Source organism: Lygodium microphyllum, chromosome 12, assembly GCF_053477565.2.
Source record: "Lygodium microphyllum isolate KBCC chromosome 12, Lygodium_microphyllum_v1.1.10, whole genome shotgun sequence".
NCBI classification, from domain to species: domain Eukaryota; kingdom Viridiplantae; phylum Streptophyta; class Polypodiopsida; order Schizaeales; family Lygodiaceae; genus Lygodium; species Lygodium microphyllum.
Window position 1 is genome coordinate 45,309,336 of NC_141146.1, and position 25,343 is coordinate 45,334,678.

The 25,343-nt window shown below is 38.7% G+C and overlaps 2 protein-coding genes across 2 annotated transcripts; both read right to left on the minus strand.

Annotated features, from left to right (window-relative positions):
- Positions 1 to 7,413: 7,413 nt before the first annotated feature.
- On the minus strand, positions 7,414 to 11,037 carry LOC148027704 (uncharacterized). The gene is made up of 2 exons (XM_087688936.1): positions 10,774 to 11,037; positions 7,414 to 8,067 (listed from the first exon to the last, which is right to left on the minus strand). The coding sequence occupies exons 1-2, from the start codon at positions 10,939 to 10,941 to the stop codon at positions 7,453 to 7,455; spliced, it is 783 nt and encodes a 260-aa protein (XP_087545062.1). The 5' UTR covers positions 10,942 to 11,037; the 3' UTR covers positions 7,414 to 7,452.
- Positions 11,038 to 11,363: 326 nt separating this feature from the next.
- On the minus strand, positions 11,364 to 11,969 carry LOC148027705 (uncharacterized). Its single transcript, XM_087689869.1, has one exon. It carries the CDS (start codon positions 11,967 to 11,969, stop codon positions 11,364 to 11,366), a length of 606 nt encoding a protein of 201 aa, XP_087545995.1.
- Between the last annotated feature and the right edge of the window lie 13,374 nt (positions 11,970 to 25,343).

Genomic DNA, 25,343 nt, shown 5'->3' on the forward strand with positions numbered 1-25,343 from the left:
CCACTAAACTAAATCAAAGGAGATGTCAAAGAGTAATAGTACTAGTCACATTTATGGACATGTCTAGATACTAGTCTTATTCTTTCATAATTTCTAGCAAAACTATGAAAGATAGCCTAATATACTAGTCATTTTGTCATTTTGCTTAGAAATTTTGATAATAAAGTCCTATTAAATAAGGATACTAATTTGAAATAATTACCTTTTGGCGGTTCTTTATGGTGCTAGGACTAATGGATTGATATCTCATACTTATCCTATTTATGTCAACTTTTGTAAGATTAATAGACGTATTTGGAGATCTAATGTTTCAAGAATTTATTTGATGTGCTCTCCTTAAGACTTTATGTTTCAATATATTATACATTTATAGATAATTTTTGTTAAAAAGGAAAGGTATTGTTAACAAAGCACTAAAAGAAGTTGCAAGTGTTGAAAGAGCCCCAAATATGAATCTTGCTAAAATAGATGCACTTTTACAATACCAAAAAAATCCCTATATTAGGAACACTTCAATAACATGTTTGTGGGAAGTGCAAAGATCATAAGTGCAATTTTACAAAATTGATGCCCTAGCATTAAGGGCTAAAGCATGGATCACGAAGCAAATACCTATAATGCCAAAGCATACACTCATGTGCTTCTTAGCACCCTACTTAACCCACCAAAGAACCAACCTCAAGTTTTCAAGTGGTGGAGAAATCACATGCAACTATATTTTGTAATTGCTTTCTATCCTTAAGAACCCATTTTTGGTGGAACCATGGCCTTATCCATATTTAAAAAAAAGATGGGAAAAGCATACATATAATGTAATGCATGTAAAATTCCCATATTTGTGTATAGTATGCACAATATACATGCATGCGTAAACACTTATACATACACATGTATTTATATATGCATATGTATATGCACAAATGTGTGTGTGTGTGTGTGTGTGTGTGTGTGTGTGTGTGTGTGTGTGTGTTGAGACTTCAAGCTCAATTGCTCATATGTATGTGTGTGTGATCGACATTACCTACTACAGCTATTTCCACTTGTACTCGTGTGTGGGATATTAAATAAGTCAATGTTGACCTAACCACACTTAGTCATGGTTAGTGGTAACCTAGTTGTACTATCTCTTTCATGTTAGTAGAGATTGAATAATGAAGATGAATGAGATGAGGTGACTGCTCACTCTTTGGCTCCACTTTGTCTCTCTTATATTTGAACATGGTATCAGATCCAACATGAATGGGCTCTTTGGAGCATGGCATTGAAGGAGTCTAGATCTAGAACTTGAAGATAATAGTCTCTACTGAAGAAGAAAGGGTGCCATTGTTCTTATCAAGGTATGCATCGAGGTTTATGCTTTGTGCTTGTGCAAGAGCTTGTTGTAGCTTGTTTGAGAGCTTTATAAGGCTTCATTGAGCACCTGTGTGAGTGGCCAGTTTTTGACATCAAAGACATCAGATCTAAAAAAGTGTCATCAAAGGAGACTGTGCCTGTAACCCATTTTTTTGCAAAAGCCATATCTTGCTACAAAAATGGATTTTGGAGAAATGGATAGAGATTCTTGACCATTTCGACATGGTCTACAACTTTGTAGAAGAAAGTTTTTTCAAATTCTTCATCGACTTTGAGATATTTAGCATAGACCTGTGCTGATTCGTTGTTTACTACAGTAGATAGCATGTGGTTCCAAGGCACTAGTGGCTTTCATCCTAACAATGTATATGCCCTTATTCTCATGCATTTGAACATGGTTTTGGAGTGTCAAATGCTCAGTTTTGGAAGGTTTTAACAGGCTAGAAATCTATCCCGAACTGTGGATAGCAAGCATCTATTACTTCTTGAAGCAATCTATGACATTGCATAGACTTATCTATGGACCCTAAATACGGGCATATGTATGTTGGATGTTGTATGAGCTGAAAAGAGCATTGAATGTTGATTTTTGGAGCTGAAAATCAAATGCATTGACATGATTATTGGTTGTACATGAACATTATAGGAGTTATATGACATTGGTTCTTGAAGACAAGGCATGTATGAATGTCGGTATGATCATGTCTTGGTCTCTACATGTGTTGGTATATGTATGCTATGATTCAGGAAGCTTTTGAGCTTGAAATGCCCTTATTTTGGTTGCGTATTGGATGACTGTTATTAGTCAGAAGGATATTTGAACTACAATGTGCCTGAAAGATCATGTATGGAATCCTATATGTAGTGGCAAATGTCTAGGATGTTTTGGGGCATGTTTGACACATAAATATATTTGTTTTGACTAAGAAAAGGATGATGGTCATTTACTGGTGATTGCAAACTGTATGTTTCTCTACTATCAATAAGATTGAATGTACATAGGGTATGCGGCAACTACATGCTCTATGAATTGGTTGATGTACCTACATGTTGTGCCACTTGATTATGGATGTATCTTACATGTTTGTGGACTTAAACACTATGATTTCAGCATGGATTTTGTTGCAAAAAATTGTCATAAAAGTTGAAGGCTGAATTTGGTTAGTAAGACATCTTGGTTTGCGAGGAGTCAGGCATTGATTAAAAATTGTTTGTTCAATATGGCAAATGCTCAGGGCACTAATAACATCATCCAAATTTTTGGTGATAAGCTTGATAACAATAACTTTTCACTATGGAAGTTTAGGATGCAAAATTTTCTAATTGGCAGAGGATACTGGGATTTATGCATGGGGGTTGAAGCTGAACTTGAATAACCTAAACGGAATGCAACATAGGATCAATGAAGAGCTCATTGAAAATGGTCAAAAAGAGTTAGCAAAGTACTACATTAGTTCTCTTTGTGCATTTCTGATTCAATGGCTATTTAGATTACCAGTTGTTGTTCCCCAAAAGATCAACTGGTTCCCCAAAAGATGCTTGGGATACACTCATGAAAATTTATGGTAATGTTAAGCATGCAAGGAAGATACATCTTAGGCAACAATTTAATAATATACCCAAAAATGGTAGGAGCATTCAAGCATATACGAGAGAGATAAAGACCATAGCCGACCAATTGGCTACTATTGGGTCTAGTGTTTCAGAGGATGATATGCTTGCAGTGACATTGAATGGGCTTGGCAAGAAGTAGAACCCCCTATTTGATACTTTTATTTCTATAAGAGTAGAACCTCTTAATTGAAATGAACCGCTTGCATTACTGCTACATAAAGAAGTAAAGCTCAGTCTTAACATAGGTTTGAGTTCATTTCAAGGTAGAGACATTGTTCTCTACTCTAGCCAGTGTGGTAGAGGTGGCAGAGGCCTTCGTTCTTTTCGAGGTCGAGGAGACACTCGAAATACCTATAGATAGCAAAACAACAAAATGAATGGAATAGCTCAAATATGAAGGGCTTGCGAGGATTTGGCGGATTTAGAGGCAGGGGGAGATCACCTAGAGGTAGAGGTGGTGGATCTCGGTAGTCAAATGAGCAATCTAACAGGGACAAATGATGTCATTATTGTGGCAAATATGGGCATATTGCCAAAAATTGTCATAAGAAGCAAGTAGACATGAAAGCAAAAGGAAAAAAACATAGAAATTAGGCATCTTCCAGTGATGCTCAAGATGATCAAGGAGACAGGTTGTTTGCTATGCAACATGTATCAAAGAATATGCCTAAGCAAGGCAGAGATGAGAAATGGTACATAGATTCAGGGGCCTCTAATCATATGACACCCCATAGAGAATGGTTTGATGAGTTGGTTGCAAGTTCTCATGGATATGTATGCACTGGGGATGATACCCAGCATGATATTTAGGATATAGGTGTGGTCCCATTGTTTATGCCTGATGGCAAGAAAAAGAGTCTACATTATGTGCTTCATGTACCATCAATCACTAAAAATCTTTTGTCAGTTGGAAAAGTAGAATTTGCAAGTTAGATTCAATAAGGATGGATGCTTTATCGAGGAATATGATAATGGCTAAAAATTGGTTGCTAAAGGTAGAAGGAATGGCAGAATATTTACATTGGATGCATCTATTCTGAAATTGAAGGTAGCCATGTTTGCCCATGATGATGGAGTTGTACGAGATGTTGAAATTTGGCATAAACATACTGGCCATGTAAATGTTCAGAAGTTGAAATCTATGTAGCAAAAGGAGGTTGTACTTGGGTTACCTAAGTTCAAATACAATGATCTTGGACATGTATGCTTTGCTTGTCAGTTCGGGAAACAAGCAAGTTTTTCTTTTATGAGACATGTCAGGAAAAGTTATTGTCCATTGAAGTTAGTACACTTGATGTATAGGGTTTGTCTCATAATGCTTCTTTCGGTGGTGCTCGATATTATGTCTCTTTCATTAATTATTTCAGTAGATACATATGGTTGTACATCATGAAACACAAAGGTGAGGTATTTAATGCTTTTAAAGACTTCAAAAAGCATGTTGAAAATGAACTTAGATGTTATATCTCATGTTTAAGATCAGATGGAGGTGGAGAATATGTATCCAGAGAGTTTGACAGGTATCTTGTCAAATACGGTATAAAAAGACAGCTTACTTGCAATTATACACCACAACAAAATGGTGTAGCAAAGAGGAAAAATCGTGTGCTTATGGAATCGGCAAGGTCAATGCTTAATGAAAAGAGTTTGCCAAATGCTTATTGGGCTGAAGCAATAGTTGATATTGTTTATGTGTTGAATAGAACTCCTACAACTGGGATTCATGGTGTAACTCCTTATGAGAAGTTGTATGGGCACAACCCTGACATTAGGCATCTTAAGGTGTTTGGCTACGTTGCTTACGTGCGTGTTCCTGATGAAAAGAGGAAGAAATTGGATCCAAAAGCTATCAAGAGTGTTTTTTGGAGTTATGCACAAGATAGGAAGGCTTACAAATGTTATGTATCGTCCACTCATGAGACCTTGATTAGCAGAGATGTAGTTTTTGACGAGCTGGCTTCATGGTATGGTAATCCTACTGCAATGGTTTTTGAAGAATCAACCAGCACTACTAATGCTGAAAATTCTTCTTCAGCAAGTACTTCTATAAGTGGTCCTATAGGTGATGCTTCATCTCTATAGTTAGTCCTTGGACAAGACGACTACGTAATCGTATTCTTACATCCATTGACGCAGATATGTCAGTGAGGGGGACATTGGATAAAGGAAAGGAAAAGATGTTTGATGATGTGACTGGTTTGCTTACAGCAAGATATGAGTTGCCTAGAAATGACAGTTTGGACAGTGAGTTGGGAATACCTTTAGCTGTGACGCCTTTTGTAAGGCATACCATGTATGTGTTGCCTCATGAAAGGCAAGCTCAGAGTGAACAACAGTTAAGAAGGTTTGAAAGAGTCAAAAAACTAGTTGATAGGTTGACATATAGTGGATATTCAGCCCATCATTATTCTTACATGACTAAAGCAACAAGTTTCAAAGAACCTACAAAGTTTGATGATGCAATTTGCATATGAGAATTGGTGCGCTACCATGGATGAAGAATATGCAGCACTAGCTAAAAATGAAACATGGGATTTGGTCAAGTTGCCTAAAGGCAAAGTACCCATTGGCTACAAATGGGTCTACAAAGTAAAATGCGTCAGATGGTTCACTAGAATGGTATAAAGCTAGGTTAGTTGCAAAGGGATATGCACAACAATACGACTTGAATTATGAAGAAACTTTCAGTCAAGTTGCCAAGATGGCAACAGTGAGAATAGTCATTGCATTGGCAGCATCTAAGGGCTAGAAATTATGCTAGATGGATGTTAAAATTACTTTTTAAAATGGTGAATTGCTTGAAGAAGTGTATATGGAGTAGCTTGAAGGCTATGTTCATCTTGATTTTCCGACATATATGTGTAAGCTAAAAAATATTTATATGGGATAAAACATGCATCGAGAGCATGAAATGATTTACAGCAGCATGGATTTCAAATAGCTCATGTAGATCATAGTCTATTCACAAAGAAGATAGATCATGGTTATGTTTTTCAAGTGGTTTATGTAGATGATCTTATCATCACTGGAGACGATGATCAAGGGATTGCTGAAATTAAATCATTGCTACAAACTAAATTTAAAGTTAAAGATCTTGGAGAGCTGAAGTATTTTCATGGGATTGAAGTTATACCTACACTGCAAGGTATATGGCTATTGCAAAAACAATATGCTCATGATATGTTGCATAAGTATGGCATTACGAAGTGTAAAGCTATAGATACACCCTTGGATCAAAATGTCAAGCTGGCAATTGATGTTGGGATTGAAATAGTGAATGTAACTATGTATAGACAGGTGATGGGCATCTTGATCTACCTTATTATCACTCGTCCTGACTTGAATTATGCAGTGGAGCTAATCAATCAACTCATGCAGAAACCTTGTAAGCCACATCTAGATGCAATTAGGAGGATTATGAGGTACGTGAAGAGTGCCGCAGATTATGGGCTGTTTTATGAGTATGGGAAATCCCTTGACTTGACCGGTTACAATGATGCTGATTGGGCTAGTTATGCCTATGACATGAGGTCAACTAGTGATTATGCATTTGGTTTGGGCAGTAATATGATCTGCTGGAGTAGTAAGAAATAGCCTACCGTTGCTTTGTCTAGCATGGAAGCGGAATATAGGGGTACAACATTAGCAACATGTGAAGCAGTTTGATTGATGAAACTGCTGAATAACTTGGGGATACAGTTGGATAGCAAAGTTAGATTGCATTGTGATAATCTTAGATGTGTGATGTTAGCTAGCAATCCCATCTATCATGCTAGATCCAAACATATCGAGGTTCATTACCATTTCATCAAAGAAATGGTACTTGTAGGGCAGATTGACTTGTTGCATGTGAAGACCGAAGACCAGGTAGTAGATATCTTTACAAAATCACTTGGTAATGAGAAGTTTATCTACTTTAGACAACTACTTGGAATTCAACAGTTAGTTTGAGCTTCAGGGGGAGTGTTGAGATTTCAAGCTCAATTGCTTATATGTATGTGTGTGTGACCGACATTACCTATTATAGCTATGCCTAGTTGTACTCATGTGTGGGACATTAAATAAGTCAGTGTTGACCTAACCACACTTAGTCATGGTTAGTGGTAACCTAGTTGTACTATCTCTTTCATGTCAATAGAGATTGAATAATGAAGATGAATGAGATGAGCTGACTGCTCACTCTTTGGCTCCACTCTGTCTCTCTTATCTTTGAACAATATGCACGTAATACATACATACATGTGTGTGTGATCACTTACATAGAGATTTTGTTAATCATACATTATGGGCATATTGCACCTAGTGTAGCCATTCTAATTATCTAAGTTTGTACTTTAGGATTATTCATCTATCATGTGCATGTCTTACACCTATAGAATGGGGTTTTAATTACATTTTTGCAAAAAACCTCACATTTTCCTAAAGGAGAGGTCATTACACCTTGAATTTTGTGATATCCAAATTTTCTAAAAGGTGCACCTTTCTCTATACATGATGTGGGCTAGCTTGATTTAGATAATTAGAGGGGAAATCAATTGGAGGCTCTTTGTGATCACTAATCTTCTTTCTTACATTTATGTGGTCTTGTGTACTGATGTTGGGTACTTGCACAAAGTCCACAAGATAGAGACAATACAAGAGTACTAATGAGCCCAAGAACATCACTATGGAGCCAAAAAGCCAAAATAATAGAGAAATGGCCAAGTAGAATATACGAGAGCCAAAGGAGTAAAGGATGGCTCCACGCTCAAGCAAATTAGCAAGATAGTTTTCACTTGTAATATGAGTGTCATCTAGGTGGGTGTTGATTGGGATGTTCACCATGTAATTAACATGGTTTAGAAACCTTATGCTTTGGGTATGGCATAGAAATGCAACCATGAAGCACATTAGGATGGCAAGGGATTTGAGACTCCCGAATACACCTTGGTTCTCACCACCACCACCTACTAAGGGTGGTTGCCTTAGAGTGTTCGTAGCCAATGTAAAGTAGGTGGCCAATCCTGTTGTCAAGATCACACACATTGTTGCCATCAAAGTGGATTCCATGATGCTATTACGGATGGTTTGGACTGCCAATACATTTTTCTTATGGTTCTCCTATACAAGAGAAAAGAGAAGATTAGGGGAGTGATGGAGACTAGAAACTTGTGAATAATAAGTAAAGATATTGTATCAAAAGAACATCATTTACCAGCATACTCACAAAATATTTTGGTGATGAATTGTTATTGACAAAAGAGGCATATCGAATATCATAAGTATTAGTATCTCTAGTTGTAATTCATTTGGATTGCAATCATCATTGGCAAAGGTAAAAAATAGCATCACATCTGACTTTTTTGGTCACAATTAAACACTCTTTGATGGAAATAACCAAAAGGATAACTATTGTAGTAATGATTAACCTTAATCACTCATTAACCTACAAATATTATACACAAGATTGCAAATGAATTTTTATTGATAGATTTGGGAAGGGGGAAAGAAGGGGCAACATCCAAGGAGGGATGTAGGGCATGAGAATATATGGTACTTGTATTCATATTTGATATTTTATCTCTATTAACAAAAGGTTTGGGGGCGACTTCCACATGGCATCCCCTCAGCCCCCCAAAACCTCTCCATCTCCCTCCCTTGCATGATTGGCTATCTCTCCCTCTCTCTTTCTTCTTCATCATCATCTTCTTCTCTTTCTCCTCCTTTCTCTCTCTCTTTGTGCTTTAGTGTTTGAGGTGGATATTGATTGATCAAGAATAGCAAATTTTGTCTATTCTATTAGATGAAAGCTCAAGAGAGAACTCGAGTGGGATATGAGAGAGAGAAAGAGTAGCACAATGATAATAGATGACATGGGTGGAAGCACATAAAAGATGCGAGTTTGACAATGATACAATGCTAAGAGATTATCAAAGCGGTTGAGAAAGAGTCAACCAAAGAGCGATAGCAACAAGGAAGTGGCCTTCCCCCCTTTCTCCCCCTCCTCCTAGGCTCCTCCTCTTCGTCTTCTTCTTCTTCTTCAAAGTCCTCTAACATTAACCCAAACCCCACTAGCACGTACCCATGTCCTACTTGCCCACCCCTCTCGCTTACTCCCAGCATCCCTCCATCTTCTTCTTCTTCTTCTTCTTCTTCTTCTTCGTCCTCTAACTACTAGCCCAACCCCCACTAGCACCTACCCATGTCCTACTTGCCCATCCCTCTCACTTACTCGTGGCATCCCTCCTTCTCTGCCACCCTTCCATGCACTCCCATTATGCTTTAGTTTTAAATCAATAAGAATAAGCTAAGTAATAAAACATTGCTACTAATATTGATAATTTCACTTAATGATTGGATGTCATTAAAATAAAGTTATTAGAGCATTTCATTATATTTAATCATATATAATTTAATAAGTATTACTAAATAATGAAAACATATTCATATCATATTAATGTTAATATAATAACATAATATTTTATCAAGCATAAAATGTAGATATTGATCAATTTATGTTTTTATTATCAAAGGGCATGATTAACGTAATGATACATAGTAAAGCATTCATTATACATAATTTAATAATATAATCAAGTATTATTTAATTTAATTATACTAGCAATATATATATAATATGTCAAAATAATATCTATGTGATTATGAATTACACTACTTAAATTTTTTAAGCGCATAATTTTGAAAAAAGAGAGAGTAAAGAATGGAATCAAAGTTTAAACCCTAGCATATCAACTAAGCCAACTAGCATCCCAAACCACGTTGATGTGAAGTACTGGAAGTGTCTAGGCACACAGAGTCTAGGGTATGTTATTATAGTGGTTTTTTCCCTAGAACTAGAAGAAGAGATGGTAAGAAATGATAGAAATCACACACACACACGTGTGTGTGTGTGTGTGTGTGTGTGTGTGTGTGTGTGTGTGTGTGTGTGTGTGTGTGTGTGTGTGTGTGTGTGTGTGTGTGTGTGTGTGTGTGTGTGTGTGTGTGTGTGTGTGTGTGTGTGTGTGTGTGTGTGTGTGTGTGTGTGTGTGTGTGTGTGTGTGTGTGTGTGTGTGTGTGTGTGTGTGTGTGTGTGTGTGTGTGTGTGTGTGTGTGTGTGTGTGTGTGTGTGTGTGTGTGTGTGTGTGTGTGTGTGTGTGTGTGTGTGTGTGTGTGTGTGTGTGTGTGTGTGTGTGTGTGTGTGTGTGTGTGTGTGTGTGTGTGTGTGTAGAGTGTGTGCATATCATCTCTAGAATGTCACCTTACAATCCATGACAAATATTGATATTAGTGCAAAGGAATGTCCTAACACTTGTAAGAAGTACAAGCCTAAGACCAATGTGGGGAGCACTAAGAGAATCTAGGAATGGAGTGCCGAATATGTTATTGCCGAAGCAAAGCAATAGCCTAACACTTGTGAGAAGTATTGGTGTGACACTAATGTGAAGTACTATGGAAATCTAGGAATGGAGTGCCTAGTATGTTTTTTATGGAATGTGAAGTACTTGGGAAATCTAAGAATGGAGCGCCTAATATGTTTTTTATGGAACCTTCAACTTATGTGTTGCTAAGGTTGGAAAAGACCGCTTGATATATCTAATTTAGGATTATAGTGTAAGTAGGCATAGAATGTCGAAATCTTCCCCTTACGCACGAACACTTAGTGAGTTTGAAGTCTAGAAGTTCCCTTTTGAAAAGTTCACATACCATAAACCCCCAACCGAGGGCTAAGTTGTGCTCTAGAACTCCTCATGAAGGGCCAAACTCACGATGAATGTTACTTAACTGCAGTTAACTTTATGACGAAGTATGACAGAAGGAATGCCTTACGCGCAGCATCTCTTTCACCCACAGCCTTCTGGCCCTCTGGTTGACACCCATGGCGGTTTCGTAGGGGGAGCGCTTGACCTTGAAGAAAAGGAAGGCATGGTAACCCAGCAGCACGAGGACGGCGGAGGGGGCTAAGATGGCGTCGACGGCAGCAGGCGTGACCTCCATGGCTGGAGCTGCGCGGCGAGAGAGAGAGAGAGAGAGAGATGGCTGTTTTGCTTGAAAGGTTAGTACAATTTCACCAAGAAGCTCTCCCTCTTTCTGTATCTCTGTTGTATTCTACTCAACATGAGCTCCCAGAAAGAGTATGATAGGGTAGAAATTACACCGGGAGAGCTGCTTTTTAAGCTCATCGAAACACTCAATCACAGAGGGTGGGGGGGCAGGGGGGGAGGGGCCAGGGAGGAGGGAGGAGCTTGCTTCGTTTTCGTGTGCGGCTAGTATTCTGCTGATAAGCTCATAGGGATACCAATTGTTGTTGCATCCATCTCTTGCCTTTGAAATTTAGAGTTGAGTTTGTTCAACTCTGCGAGTACATCTGCTAAGAGGTGTATGATGAATTGCACCATAAATATTGTAGCATATTTATACTATTTTTTATTATGTCTTTTCCATTGCTCAAGCACAGCAGGCATGATTTGAACAAACCTTTCCATCACTTTGCCCCTTGAGAGCCACCGAACTGCATGCATTTGTAACATTTTCATGTCCATAATGTCATACTCATGCATTATTTTCCAGAGTTCCATATGACGGTTTGTTGATCTTCCTAACCATGAATATACTTTGCTTGCAACCTTATCCACAAAGGCAAATACATTTGGATGTGTTGCAAATCCATCTTTTGCTGCAATTGCTTGTCGATGGGCAATACAATGAATCCCCATGACGCGTGGCAACAATGCTTGAAAGCATGCCACAACTCCTGTCCTATGCCCCGTCATAGCTGAAGCTCCATCAGATGCAATAGCAACAAAGTTTTGCATGTCTAAACCACTTTCCAAGAAAAATGCATGTATAGCATCATACATGGCCTCAGATGTTCCATTATCCACTGGCAATAGACGCAAAAATCTACAAATTGCATTTCCTTTGCCTCCATCATTGATATAAGAAACATAGATAATAAGATGCTTTTCCATAGTGAGATCACTGCTCTCATCAATGAGCAATGAAAAGAAAGGACTAGCACACATCTCTACATACATTTGCTTTCGAATGTTTAAATGTACCAAAAGGTTGGCCAGAAGGCCGCACTACCACCAAATGTTTAAATCTCTACAAAAGTACAGTAACTGAGATTGATGCTTCAAAGGGTGAATTGACTTGGAGACAAACACATGGGTGGAACATGACATTGTGGCTCATAAAATAGTATTAAATAGTAGTAGCCCCCCTCCCCCCACCCAGACATACATAATAGTTAGTAAGAAAAGGCTATCTATTCAAAAATTTACTAGGATTCTTCATGAACAAAAACTAGAATGTTTTACTAGAAGTTGAACGGGAGGATTACAATGACCCTAACTAATAGATCCATGTCTAAAGCATCAAGAAAGATAGCCCTTGCCTCATGGAATGTCCATGGCTTGGGATTGATAAAAGGGAGGTTTGCTCTACAAACTTAACAAAAATAGTAAGCCTAGCATATTGGCTTTGTAAGAAATAAAAAATTAAAAGGAAGAGACAAAGGAATTCACAAAAGAAGGCTAAGAGGTTCTCATTTGGCAATTGTTAGAAAGGTAGAAGATGAACTTTATTATTGTGCAAGAAGGAACTAACACTCAACTTGAAGTGGTCTCACAATAATAAAGCCATGTGTCTACTCAATTTACACCCGCAATAGATCTTCAACATGTGTGAAATAATAGTCAGAACTCATGTAGGTGATCTTCAAAAGAAGCTTGGTGCTTTAAGGACTCAAACATGATGCTAGCATAGAGCAACAAATCACATGCCTCAAACACTAGGATAGCACAAGAGACTGGTGCTAGGAGAATCTTGTCCTTGAGCATCAACTGTAAGATTTGGCCTTAATAAAGGATGATAAGTTCTCCACCCAATTCACATGGCACAATAAATGAATGGCTATTCAATGAGACCTCAACAAAGGATGATAAGTTCTCCACCCAATTCACATGGCACAATAAATGAATGGCTATTGTATGAGGAGTAGCCTCACTGGATAAATTCTATTTCAACTAAGGAGGATGGTGGAATGCAGGAGGAACAAGAGTGAGGCTTATCATAGGGGTCATAGCCTTACATCATTGCCTCTTAATGGTTGCAATCAATGTAGTGATATCATATATAACACATGGACCCCCTATTCAAACTTAACATAACCTTCTTGAAGAATGTCTCCTTTGTGAGAAAAGGTTTTGGGTCTTGGCGACAAGTTGGCAGGAGTCAAAGTGATCCATTCAAAACATGGGAGACAAATATTACTAAAAACACATAAATGCTTGAAGGATATAGTTGAGATACGTTTCACAATAAGAAATAATATGAAGTCAGTATTGTAAGGTATAGAAGTCATATTCTACATAGTATTAAACATAGTAATGAGATTTTCTACAAGACATTATAAGACCTTGAAGATTGCATTGAGGCATTGGAAAAATTTTGGAATATCAAGGCCTAGCTAAAGAGGAGATGGGAGATTTGTGGAGATGCACCTAGGGCATTTTACTCTAAAACCCTCAAGGTGAAAAAGCAAAAGGAAGCTAGTGGGAAGTGGCTATGAGCAATGGTACTACCCTCATGAGGGATTCAAACAAAGAAATGGTCTCCAAGGATCATCTTTTAGTAGTGCTAGATAGAGGAGACATATTGATAAAGAGTACATGGCTTAGCTATTTGAATTCATGGTTCATAACCCTAGGATCATCCCCGAGGAAATGTTGCCACAACTAGAAAGAATTTCATGAAAGAGAAGCTTAGATATGCATTGGCAAAGATGAAAGACAATAAACCACCTCGCCCAAATAGATTACTCGTAGATTTCTTCCAATGCATTCAAGAGGATTGTGGAGAGGCTACCCAAGTAAAATAGTAAAAATAGACCACTCTCTTCATTTGTAAATGTAGGGCTTATAAATATGCCCCAAAATCAAGTCTTTTTATAAATAGTACTTGCCTCAATGGAGACCCTTAATAATGAATAAGATGGCTATAAGATAATAGCAAAACCATTTTCCAACTCGATCAAGCTAATCTTACTAAAGGTGTCTTTCACTAAGAGAAGTACGACTTTGCACATCAAAACATGACACAATCTTGAATTTGGCATCCTCAATTGACTCTAAGCACTCTCTTCACTAATGATAAGCAAAATGGTAAGCACTCTCTTCACCAATGATATAATTAGAGTCTCTATCAATAAGTCATACTACCCCTTTGTTCTACATAGGTCAAAGGGTAAGCACTCTCTTCAACAATGATATAACTAAAGTCTTTGTCAATGAGTGATACTCCCTTTTCTCTACATAGGTTAGTAAGTGAAGGCTACCCATTACCACCAATACGCTTTGCAATGATCACGAACACACTTCTTATTAAGAGGAATTTCTTTCCCAAATCAAGAGTGCTTTACTCACAATTTGTTACAAAAGATAACTCCAACCTTATGGAGGATAAAGAAGAGTTAGTATATGCCTTGCTTGAAATATGTTGGGAATTCTCCCTACTACTAAACTTTGTGGTAAGCTAGAAGAAGTTAGCTTCTCGTTTTGGGCTATGGTGAACCCCTCACTGGTTGTATGATATTGGCTTCCAAATAATCAAACACAACACTATGTTCTACTACCTACATGTCCTTGGGGCTAGTTGTTACCTCCAAATAGAATTTACAATGGCTCTATTGAAAACTAGAGAAGAAGGTTCAAAATTGTATAGATAAGATGTGGTATAAAGTGGGCCAATTCATGAGGAAGGTTGATGAATTAGACTTCTCCCATTGAAGAGAATGTAGAAGCAACACCCTTGGATGGAAATTCTTAACTAATGGTTGAAAGAACTCCTAGAGATTAAGAGAGTAGTTGTTGACATACTATAGGAGGATATTTTGGTATGTAGACCTATTAGAATCAAATTAAGCAATCAATGATGGCAATCTTAACTAAGGAAAGAGGTGCAAGATGAAGACATCTAGGTTGGCTCTACTAATAGAAGGGTTGACTCCTTCCTTTTTCTAGGAGTCTAGACTAGTTCTTCAATCACAAACATATGACCCACCAACAACATCAAGGATCTACTCATGCAAACTAAGTGCTGACTTAAGTAAGAAGGGCCTAAAGAGGTGGACAAACATTATAGAGAAGTAGATTGGCAAACTTAAGCCGCTCAGATTTTGCATGGAAAGGAGGCCTCACCATTATGGAGCAAAGATCTCTACATGAAGTCCTCATCTCTGGATGGAATGTTCGCTATCATAGTACACCATTTCCTCAAGTTTTTAAGAACTGACTCAAAGAAAAGGCTATGGAGTTGTAGAAAAATAGGGTCGGGGAAGTCAAAACTAGTAGACTTTTCCTTTGTGATGTACCTAACCAGAGCTAGGTGATGGGAAATTTGGTAGCCACTTGGATTCCTTTCTTAAGCTAACAACATCCAAACCCCGTAGGATTTATAGGCTTAGCTAATCAACCCCACCAAGTCTACATTGCAATAAAATGTTCTCAGCATTAACCCATTAAGATCAACCTAAGGGATCTATGACCTACCAGTCTTATTAGAGTCTCTCTGATCCCCATCAGCATCCACCATGCTTCGGAGGACCTTCTCATATCATAAGACTTGTTGGAGTTACCATTAGTATGACCAGAGTAGCTCCCATTCAAACCCATGTTTCCATAGGAGGGAGCCTTCCTCAAACATTTGACTTCATCATCTAGATCTCACACTCTAGACAGTGATATTTGGCCGAGTGGAAATCCTATCCATGGCAAGACTTTGGGGTGTGTGGGTGGGCACCAATGCTAGTATTGTAACAACCTCATCATATCCACAATAGATATTTTCAATGACATCACAAACAACTAACCAAGACACAAACAACTCTTCCATGCAATAATACCATCTTAACAATCGAATTTTGGTCACAACATTTTAACAACACTTTTACGCTCACACAAGAATAACATTCAATACCATTACAAAATCCCTACCTTTCACAATGATGCACATGCAAAATCGATATCTATAACCCAATACCACTGTATGATCCCTATTTTCAATAGCGCTGCATCCACCCAAACACAAAGGTACAATTTGGGAAAATCACTATATCTTACAACTAACTCAATATAGCATGAGCCCAATCTTAGATGGCAATACTTCCTTGCACAAGTTACTATCGCATGATCCCTATCTTTGAAAGAAGCACTTCACTAAAATCACAAGATATAGTTTGAGAATTCAATACCTTTTTTTGTTGTATCTATCTTGACACTGCAATTGCATGATCCCTATCTTCACCTAGAATTCTATCAATTTGATACTGAGAACTAATAAGAAAATCATTCTATCGATGCTCTTTCTAACTAGCCATCCCCATTGACTTAGCTCATTTCCTTTGGGCCACCATTAATTGTGTGCTTAAAAATCAAACCTCTGTTCCAACAAAGTGATTTATTAGCTAAGTTGAAACCCTTTAGAAACTTTTCCCAAACTAACATTATTCTAAATATTCTTATAAGTTTTGTATTTATTTCAACTAATTATTTGAACGTTTGAACTTTTCTAATATCCCCCCCTTCTAATAGTTTGCATTATCTTATAAGCTTTCTAATAGTTTCATGTAGCATTTGGGTTCAAAAATTGACATGTGATTTCCTACTAATATTTTTTCTAATACTTATTATGATATTTCCAATAAAAAATAACAATGATTCTAAGGAATTTCTTATTTGATTATTTAAAAGGAAAATATATAAGAAAATATAACATGAGGAAAAAGCATGGACTTCATGAAGGATATTGGCATGCTTTAGATTGTATCTCAACATCCATGTGTCCCCATAGTAGCATACTAGATGGGGAACGAGAAGGGTGGATGAAAGAAGACAAAGGAAGGTGAAAATTGATAGCTTTGTACATGACTTGTGACTCGACATATCCATTTGCATTGCTCGTCTATGGCCTTTTTTGTCATTCTTTTTCTCTCTTACTCTATCTCTATGTCTCTCTCCTTTTGTTTTCCCTCTGCCTTTTGGTCATCCCCATAGGGCATGTAGAAGAAAAGGGGGGCAATACCTCTCTCAAGGCCTGGCTCTCCAGGGTGCATCATGGCGTGGGGTCGTTGTGTATCATGTTTGGGTATGGTTGAGTGTGGCTTGAGGCCTCCCGCCATATTCTAGAGTGGGGATGGTGAGTGGATTGAGTGTTTAGGGAGGGGGATGGGCTTCCATTTTGTAAGCCGAACAGTATCTAGGCTCAGAGAATCTCTTAATGAAGAGACTCTTGAGGTTATTGAAGTTAGTCTGCTCATCTAAACTCGTATACCATACACTACCCTTATCTCCTAAGCATAGACCAAAAGCTTGTGATTCACCGAGTCAGATTGATGAGGCCGTTGGCCTCTCAGACTTGCTCAAACTACTCTATGAAGCTATATGGGTCATTGTTTGGTTGGTACTTCTAACTGCTTTCGCGACTATCGAGATTTTAGACTAGCTCTTGGAGCCATGATAGAATGCAGAGTAGTCAGGAGAGTGAACACAATTTTTGGGTATAATGATGAGTGTACCACTTTTATCTTTTATACGATATATAGGCTACTTTTTTAAATACCATTTTAATTATTGTAATTTGAAGCTTCAATCCATTCTTTCTAATGAAATTTGACATTATCTCTTTTCTATTGGTCAATCTTGTAAGGAACTTTCCAAGAGGGAAGAAATGTTATCCAATCATGGATCTTGTAGGTAGTTGGATGTGTTACACCATCCTCTCTCTTGTATTATGGCATGTGTATTATTGGGGGTAAAGGCACCTGTGCCTAGCCACCCATGTATTAGCTACACTAACAATACCCACACTATGTATTAGTTACCCACACACCTATACACTTCAAGTTGCAAGTGCCTATCACTGTCACTTCATTCTTTATTCTTTCAATGATATTTGAATAAAGGGAAGGCCGGTCACACATTGTGACTATTGGAGTTTCCACATCTTCACACACACCACACACACTCTCTCTCTCTCTTTTCCCCCTCTCACCATAGCTCTTACTTCTACTTTGTGCTTCCACTTCAAGGCTCACTTCCTTCAACTAGTATCAAAGCCATTGCACCGACATTGAGAAGCTCAACCCAACCTTGCTTCAACTTGTGGACAATGCCTACAATTCATAGGTTTCATTGGTAGCCATAGCCTCACCATTTGAGGCTTGTATTGATAATCCATTTCTCCAGCACTCCTCATGACCTTTTGAGCCCTGAACTAGTACATTGTTAGAGTTCATTGATCACTGTTTTGAGCCCTAATGTGGGTAGGAAGGTAGTAGCAACATCACGCTAGTTTGCACATGTTTTTAGGATGGTTGGGGCAACAATACTTCTCCAACATCTCCTCCTCATTGGCAGCTCACTGAGCACTTGAAACCCCTCTTGGATGCTCAGTAATAAGCCTTGGCATTGCTTCAACACTTGGCATTAAGGTTGAGCTCATACCTTAGCTCCATGGACTATGAATAATAGTCCATAGTTGTGAGAAACAGGGTAGCTCATATCTTCATGCTTCGTGCTTATTGGTGATGGCCATATGATGCCTATTCATGTCTATTTGATGCCAGATCATTTGGGGGTGCTATGTCAATGTATTCGAATGCTATGGGACTGACTTGAGCACTCATTTTCTCAGTTTTACATATGTTCTTTACTGTTGTAATAAGCAAGGATGAATGCTATTTTATCAAAGAAACTTGATGCATATTGCTGTTAATTCTTCTCGAACACTTTGGTGCTATGCTAGGATATACCATTGATCTCATATGCTTGGTTATGCTATTTACATACTCTTGAGCTGAGGTTGGAGCTTTGACTCTTGACATTGGTTGTCATTCACTATTATGTATGTTCATTTGATGCTATAGTAAGAGCTTTGCAAGTTATTTGGGTTAGATGCTCCCGAATGTATGCTACTTTAATCTTAGATGTATGGATGCCTTCCACATTATGTTTTGATATTTGTTTGCTTGTCTAGAATTTGACTTTTATTCCAATGAAAGTTGTTGTTGCTTGACACTTGGATGTTATGTTGAGCATTTAGTTATGCAATTGATCTTGAGGGTCTTATAGTGAGACCATGGGACTTGTGACCTATACATGCTCTTATCATGCTTCATGTATACAATTGATTCTTAGTGGGCTTATCTAACACTACTTTCAAGTCGGCACTTATCTCTATCAGAATGTTGTCAGTGATGTATGCATCTTGGTTGGCTATGTATTGAGCTTTCGTTATAGTGCTCATTCCGTTGTACCTTTGGTTCATTTCTTCTGTTACCCGTGAGACCTACTCTATGTATGATGGTTATTCCTATGGGATGTATCTCACTTTAACATACTGATCCTTTGATAATTCTTGGTGCTAGTCACATATTCACTCGCTACAAGTTAGAGGCATGGCAATTGCAGTTTGTCTTGTATGAATGATTGTCCCTCTTTGGCATTGATTTCTTACTATTGTACTTCATTTTCAATATGCTATAATTGCAGTTTACTACACCATTTATGCAAGCAATCACCTCCATTTGATAGCTCTTTGCATTGAGTTTATGGATAGCTCATTATTTGGTCAATATCCCTTGTTTTCAGCTTGATCTAGTAGAAGTTTTGGGATTTTTGATTGGCAGATTATTACAGTAGCTTGTTTTGCCCTTTTGTGCATTTTCTTGGCCTTATTATGGTTTGTGATTCCAATGATACTGCTATCTTTAATATTGATAAGTTGGATGGCACCAACTACAAGTATTGGATGAAGGCCCAAATTTGGCAAGTTTAGTGCCAAAATGTAGGTTAAGCCTTTAAAACATGAGGGTGTCAACCTCAAACATATTGATGTAGAGGATTGGGTTGAATTAGATGAGCTATATAAGTCTACCATCATGCTATCCCTCTCTAAGTAGGTTGCCTATAACGTTGTCTCTGATGGGCAGTCCTCATGGGACTTATGGGATAACAATTCGCAATGTCTATGATAAGCAAAGCCCTGCTTCTCAAATCTATTGGGCTGAAGTAACTCATGGACCTTCGCATGAAGGAGGGCACTTCCATGTCATACCACTTAAATAAGTTTCATTCTATTCTTATCCATTTGTCTTCACAAGGGATTGAATTAAAGCATAATCTTTCCCCTTTGTTCCTCTTGGTTACACTACTTGAATTGTGGGATACATTTGTCAAGATTGTGGGAGAGAAGGAAGGAGTCTCACTTGTAGCTTTCTTGCTTGCACAATGGAGGAATACACACAAGGGTGGAGGCTGAAAACAGTTTTTCTCTTCTTAGTTATGAAAGCCAAAAAGAACTCAAGTACATAGAAATAGAAGAACCCTATATATATGGGTCTCAAACCAAACTCAACTAACTAAGGTGGCATACTAACTGAGCCACAAACTAGAGTAGATAAGGATAGCTGTCATCTAGCTATTATTCATGGTCGGTGTACCAACCGCATCTGCAACAACTGACAAGTCGGTGACATAAATGCACAACGGTCACCCTGGTATATCACGAGTGGAGCTCGATATCTCAACACTCCCCCTCGAGCTCAATCCCAATTCCTGCACACCAAGCAAGTCTCTAAACTTGCGCAGCTTCTCTGTGCCCAATGCCTTCATGAATATGTCAGCTACCTGATCCTCTGTGCTGACATAAACTAGATCAATAAGACCTAGTAAAACCCTCTCCCGTACATAGTGATAATGCACCTCAATGTGCTTTGTTCTAGCATGATAGACTGGGTTATTTGCCAAGTGTATACTACTCATGTTGTCACAATAAATGACAACTGGCTCATCTGTAGACTGATGCATATCATAAAGTAGCTTATGCAACCAAGCTACCTCACATGCAGCCATTGTTGCACCCCTGTACTCAGCCTCTGTGCTTGACAAGGCAACTGTAGGTTGTTTCTTGCTTCTCCAAGTGACTGCAGCACTCCCAAAAGAGAACACATATCCACTAGTAGATCGTCTATCAGAAATACTACCAGCCCAATCAGCATCAGTGTATCCATGCAACTGTATCTGAACGCCAGTCTCATAAAATAGTCCATACTCCAATGTGGACTTCACATACCTGAGTATGCGTCTAGCCACATCTAAATGCGGTTTCCTTGGAGCCTGCATAAACTGACTTACCAATCCAACAGCATAGCTCAAATCTGGCCTGGTAATAGTTATATAAATCAAACTTCCTACTACGCGTCTGTACATAGTAGGGTCTTCTAAAAGCTCACTTGCATCTGCGCTCAGCTTCACATTCTGCTCCAAAGGAACTGAAATAGGCTTACAGCCTGTCATCCCATATTTGGACAGCATGTCCAATCCATACTGCCTCTGTAAGAGCTGTATCCCACTTGGTGATCTAATCACCTCTATGCCCAAGAAATAACGCAGCTCTCCCAAATCCTTCATCTCAAACTTCTGCTTCAATAGCATTTTCACATGAAGGATATCTTCATCATTGTCACCTGTCATAATCAAATCATCAACATAAATGACAAGTAGCATAATATCTTTCTCTGTTTTTCTCACATAAAGTAAAAAATCTGCCTTGGAAATCTGAAAGCCAATAGTGACAAGATACTGCCCTATCTTGTCAGACCATGCTCTAGGTGCTTGCTTCAAGCCATATAAGGCTTTCTTCAACCTGCAAACAAACTTAGGATGAACAGCATGCACATAACCTGGTGGCTGCTCCATATAGACCTCTTCTTGCAAATCACCATGCAAGAAGGCATTCTTTACATCCATCTAATGTAAAGACCATTCCTTTGATGTAGCCATAGCAATGACTGCTCTTACGGTTTCCATCCTTGCAACCGGACTGAATGTTTCTTCATAATCAATGCCATATGTTTGTGCATACCCCTTGACTACTAATCTTGCCTTGTATCTGTTCACAGAACCATTTGCATTGTGCTTCACCTTATAAACCCACTTACACCCAATTGCATTCTTACCTTTAGGCAAAGGTACCAATTCCCATGTAGCATTTGCTTCCAAGGCATCCATTTCTTCATCCATGGCTTTCTCCCATTTTTCTTTTCCCATGGCTTGTTGAAAAGAAGTGGGTTCTGGTTCCTGTATCACTTTGACCATATAGGCATAGTGAATGGCTGTAAATCCATCATATTTCAGCCTATCCATAGGATACCTAGCTCTGGTAGACCTGTGCAAAGTAGGCTCACTTCCAGATGCCCTCAAAGCATCCCCGGTCTTCCTTACTCCAGGTATAACAATAAAAGGAATATCCAACTCATCATCAATGCTCTATTCTGAGCCACTAGATTCACCATCCACATAAAAGTGACCTGCATTTACATCAAACATGGGATGATCTACCTTCTCTTTTCCTTTTCGTGATACCTGCATGCCACTATCTGCATTGCTTTGAGAAGATTCTCCTGATCTCAATCTGCCTGTCCATGGTGAAGAATGTGAACCACTGCTAGAGGACACTCCAGGTCCACTAATATTTTGTGACTGCTGCTGTGAATTCTGTGCAGCATTACAATTTTGTGCATCTACATCATCAATCACATTTATTGGTTTATACCAGCTACTCATCTCATCAAAAACAACATCTGTGCTCACTGTAAACTTACGAGTAGAAGGGTTATAACATCTATACCCTTTTTGCTGCAGAGAGTAACCAATAAAGATGCACTTCTCAGCTTTTGGATCCAACTTGGATCTCAACTCATCTGGCACATGAACATAGGCAATGCAACCAAAAATCTTCAAATGAGAAATATTTGGTTTCCTACCAGTATACCTCTCCTGTGGAGTCATCCCATGTATTGCTGCAATGGGAGTCATGTTCATAATGTAGACTGCTGTAGCAACTGCCTCAGCCCAATAAAAATCTGGCAAGTCTTTTTCATTGAGCATGGCACGAGATACCTCTCCAATATGCCTATTTTTCCTTTCTGCAATTCCATTTTGTTGTGGGGTATGACTGCATGAATATTGCTGCTTTATGCCATGCTCCTGCAGGAATCTTGTAAACTCACTTGAGAGGTACTCTCCCCCTCCATCTGACCTTAGGCATTTTATTTGTAGGCCTGTTTCTTTTTCAACCATAGCTTTAAGAGTTTTGAAATGCCCAAAAACTTCACTTTTCTTTTTCATAAAATACACCCAAACTTTTCTGCTATAGTTATCAATAAAAGTGACAAAATAATGACAGCCTCCAAGAGATGCAGCTTTAGTAGTCCACACATCAGAGTGGATTAATTCCAATGGCTTCTTACTCTCTTCAACATGTCTAGGAAATGGTTTCCTTGCCTGTTTTCCAAATTGGCAGGCTTCACATACCTTATGCATTTCTGCAACCTTGAATTTAAGCAATCCTGCAATAATATTTTGGGCCTGCATTGATTTAAGTCGCTGTACATTAACATGACCAATGTGTTTATGCCAGATATCAATATCTGCAACTACACCGGTTCCATGTGCAAACATTGCTGCACTCAATTCAGACATGTCTACATCCAACGTAAACATTCTGCCCTTCTTCTTTCCTTTTTCTATCAAGCGACCTTTATTTTTCATATCCTCAACAAAGCATCCATGAGGATTAAATCTGACCTGCAAGCCCTGCTCAACCATTTGACCAACAGAAACCAGATTCTTGGTGATATTCGGGACATGAAATACATCGGACATGTATTTTTTTTTCCCATCCTACATAGACAAAGGAATTTTTCCAATCTACACAATAGGATGTGCAGTATCATCATCAGTCTCCACAAATCCTGGTTTTTTCATTTTTCTTGCATCCTCCATCCATTCTGCATGACTTGTCATGTGGTTTGATGCACCTGAGTCAACATACCATACATCGTTGCTTTCTTCTACACTTGTTACAGAATTGTTCATGTGCTGCACCATAAACAAATGCTCATTTCTGTCATCACCCTGTCTACTAGAAGATGCATAATTCCCTTGTTGCAATTTTCCATTCATGATGTCATTCTGCTTTTTATAGCAGTCCTTAGCCATATGACCCATTTTACCACAGTAGTAGCATTCAACATTGATGTTTGCATTTTGGCCTCTTTACCATCCACCACGACCTCTTTGGCTCCCCCTGCCTCTAGAGTTACCACGCCCTCTTCCATAGGACTGGTTTTCTTGAGTTTGCTGCATATTCTGATTTCTACCATGGCCTCCAGATCAGCCTCCTCTACCTCTGCCTCTACCTCTTCCAGCATTTGAGTAGAAGACAGCTTCTTTTGAAGTTCCTCCTGAAGAAGATGCACCACCATTTCTCTACTCCTCAGAAATTAGAAGAGCAATCAACTCCTCAAAAGCAAGAAATCTTTCACGGACGGAAATGGATGTTCAGAACTGTGCATAATCCTTTCCTAGACCATTCAAGGTCACATAAACTAAATCATCATCTTCCACTGGCGACCCAATGGAAGCAAGTGCATCTGCAATCTTCTTCACCTTCCTGTGGTAGTCACTGATGCTCATATTTTCTCTTTGCACATTATGCAACTCTTGCTTGAGCTGCATTTTCCTGGCTTGCGTATTTGTGCTATACATTTTTGACAAAGTATCCCATGCCTCCTTTGGCGTACTTGCATCTTGAATAGGCACAATCATAGAGTCTGAAATGCTGATAGACAGCCAGTACATAACTTTCCTGGCTCTCTCATGCCATGCTTTAAATGCCTACATTTGCTGTTGATTGGGAACATCAGGAAGAATTGCTTCTTCTTCATTTCCTGCAACAAATTCCCAACATCCTTTTCCCATAAGGAAATTCGTCATTCTAAACTTCCATGCTTGGAAGTTGTTCTTGTCAAGCTTTTCAGTGACAATCTGTGAGAGAGAATCAGAAGCCATTACATAACACTACAAAAAATTCTGTCATTGCAAAGAACACAGCTTCAGCCTCACAAGGGCTAATCTGCAAAATTGACGAAAGTGGTATTTAACCACACAGTCACTTCCTAGTGACGATTTTGCATCAACAGGCAACAAGGATGATTCTATAACTCCCAATGTCTCTGCGCACAGGCATACGATGCAATCTCTATAGTAACTTTTCACCGACTTGTAGAACAGTTGTCGCACAGCATAAAACTGAGCCTTTTCCTAAGTGCGTGCAGAAAACTTGTGCCTCCAAAACAGGGCCCGAAATGGCCTCAAATAAAAAAAACAGGGTCACTAAGGGCCAAAGCCCTCTCCCGCAGCATATACTGCCCTCTTGCTTCACCGCGAAGGGTGTCTCAACCTGAGGCAATGCACTCTTGCACTTCCCGGCTGTGCTACCTGCAGAGACTTGCTCCCAAAACAGAAAAATGAAAGCAACACTAGTCTTCTTAC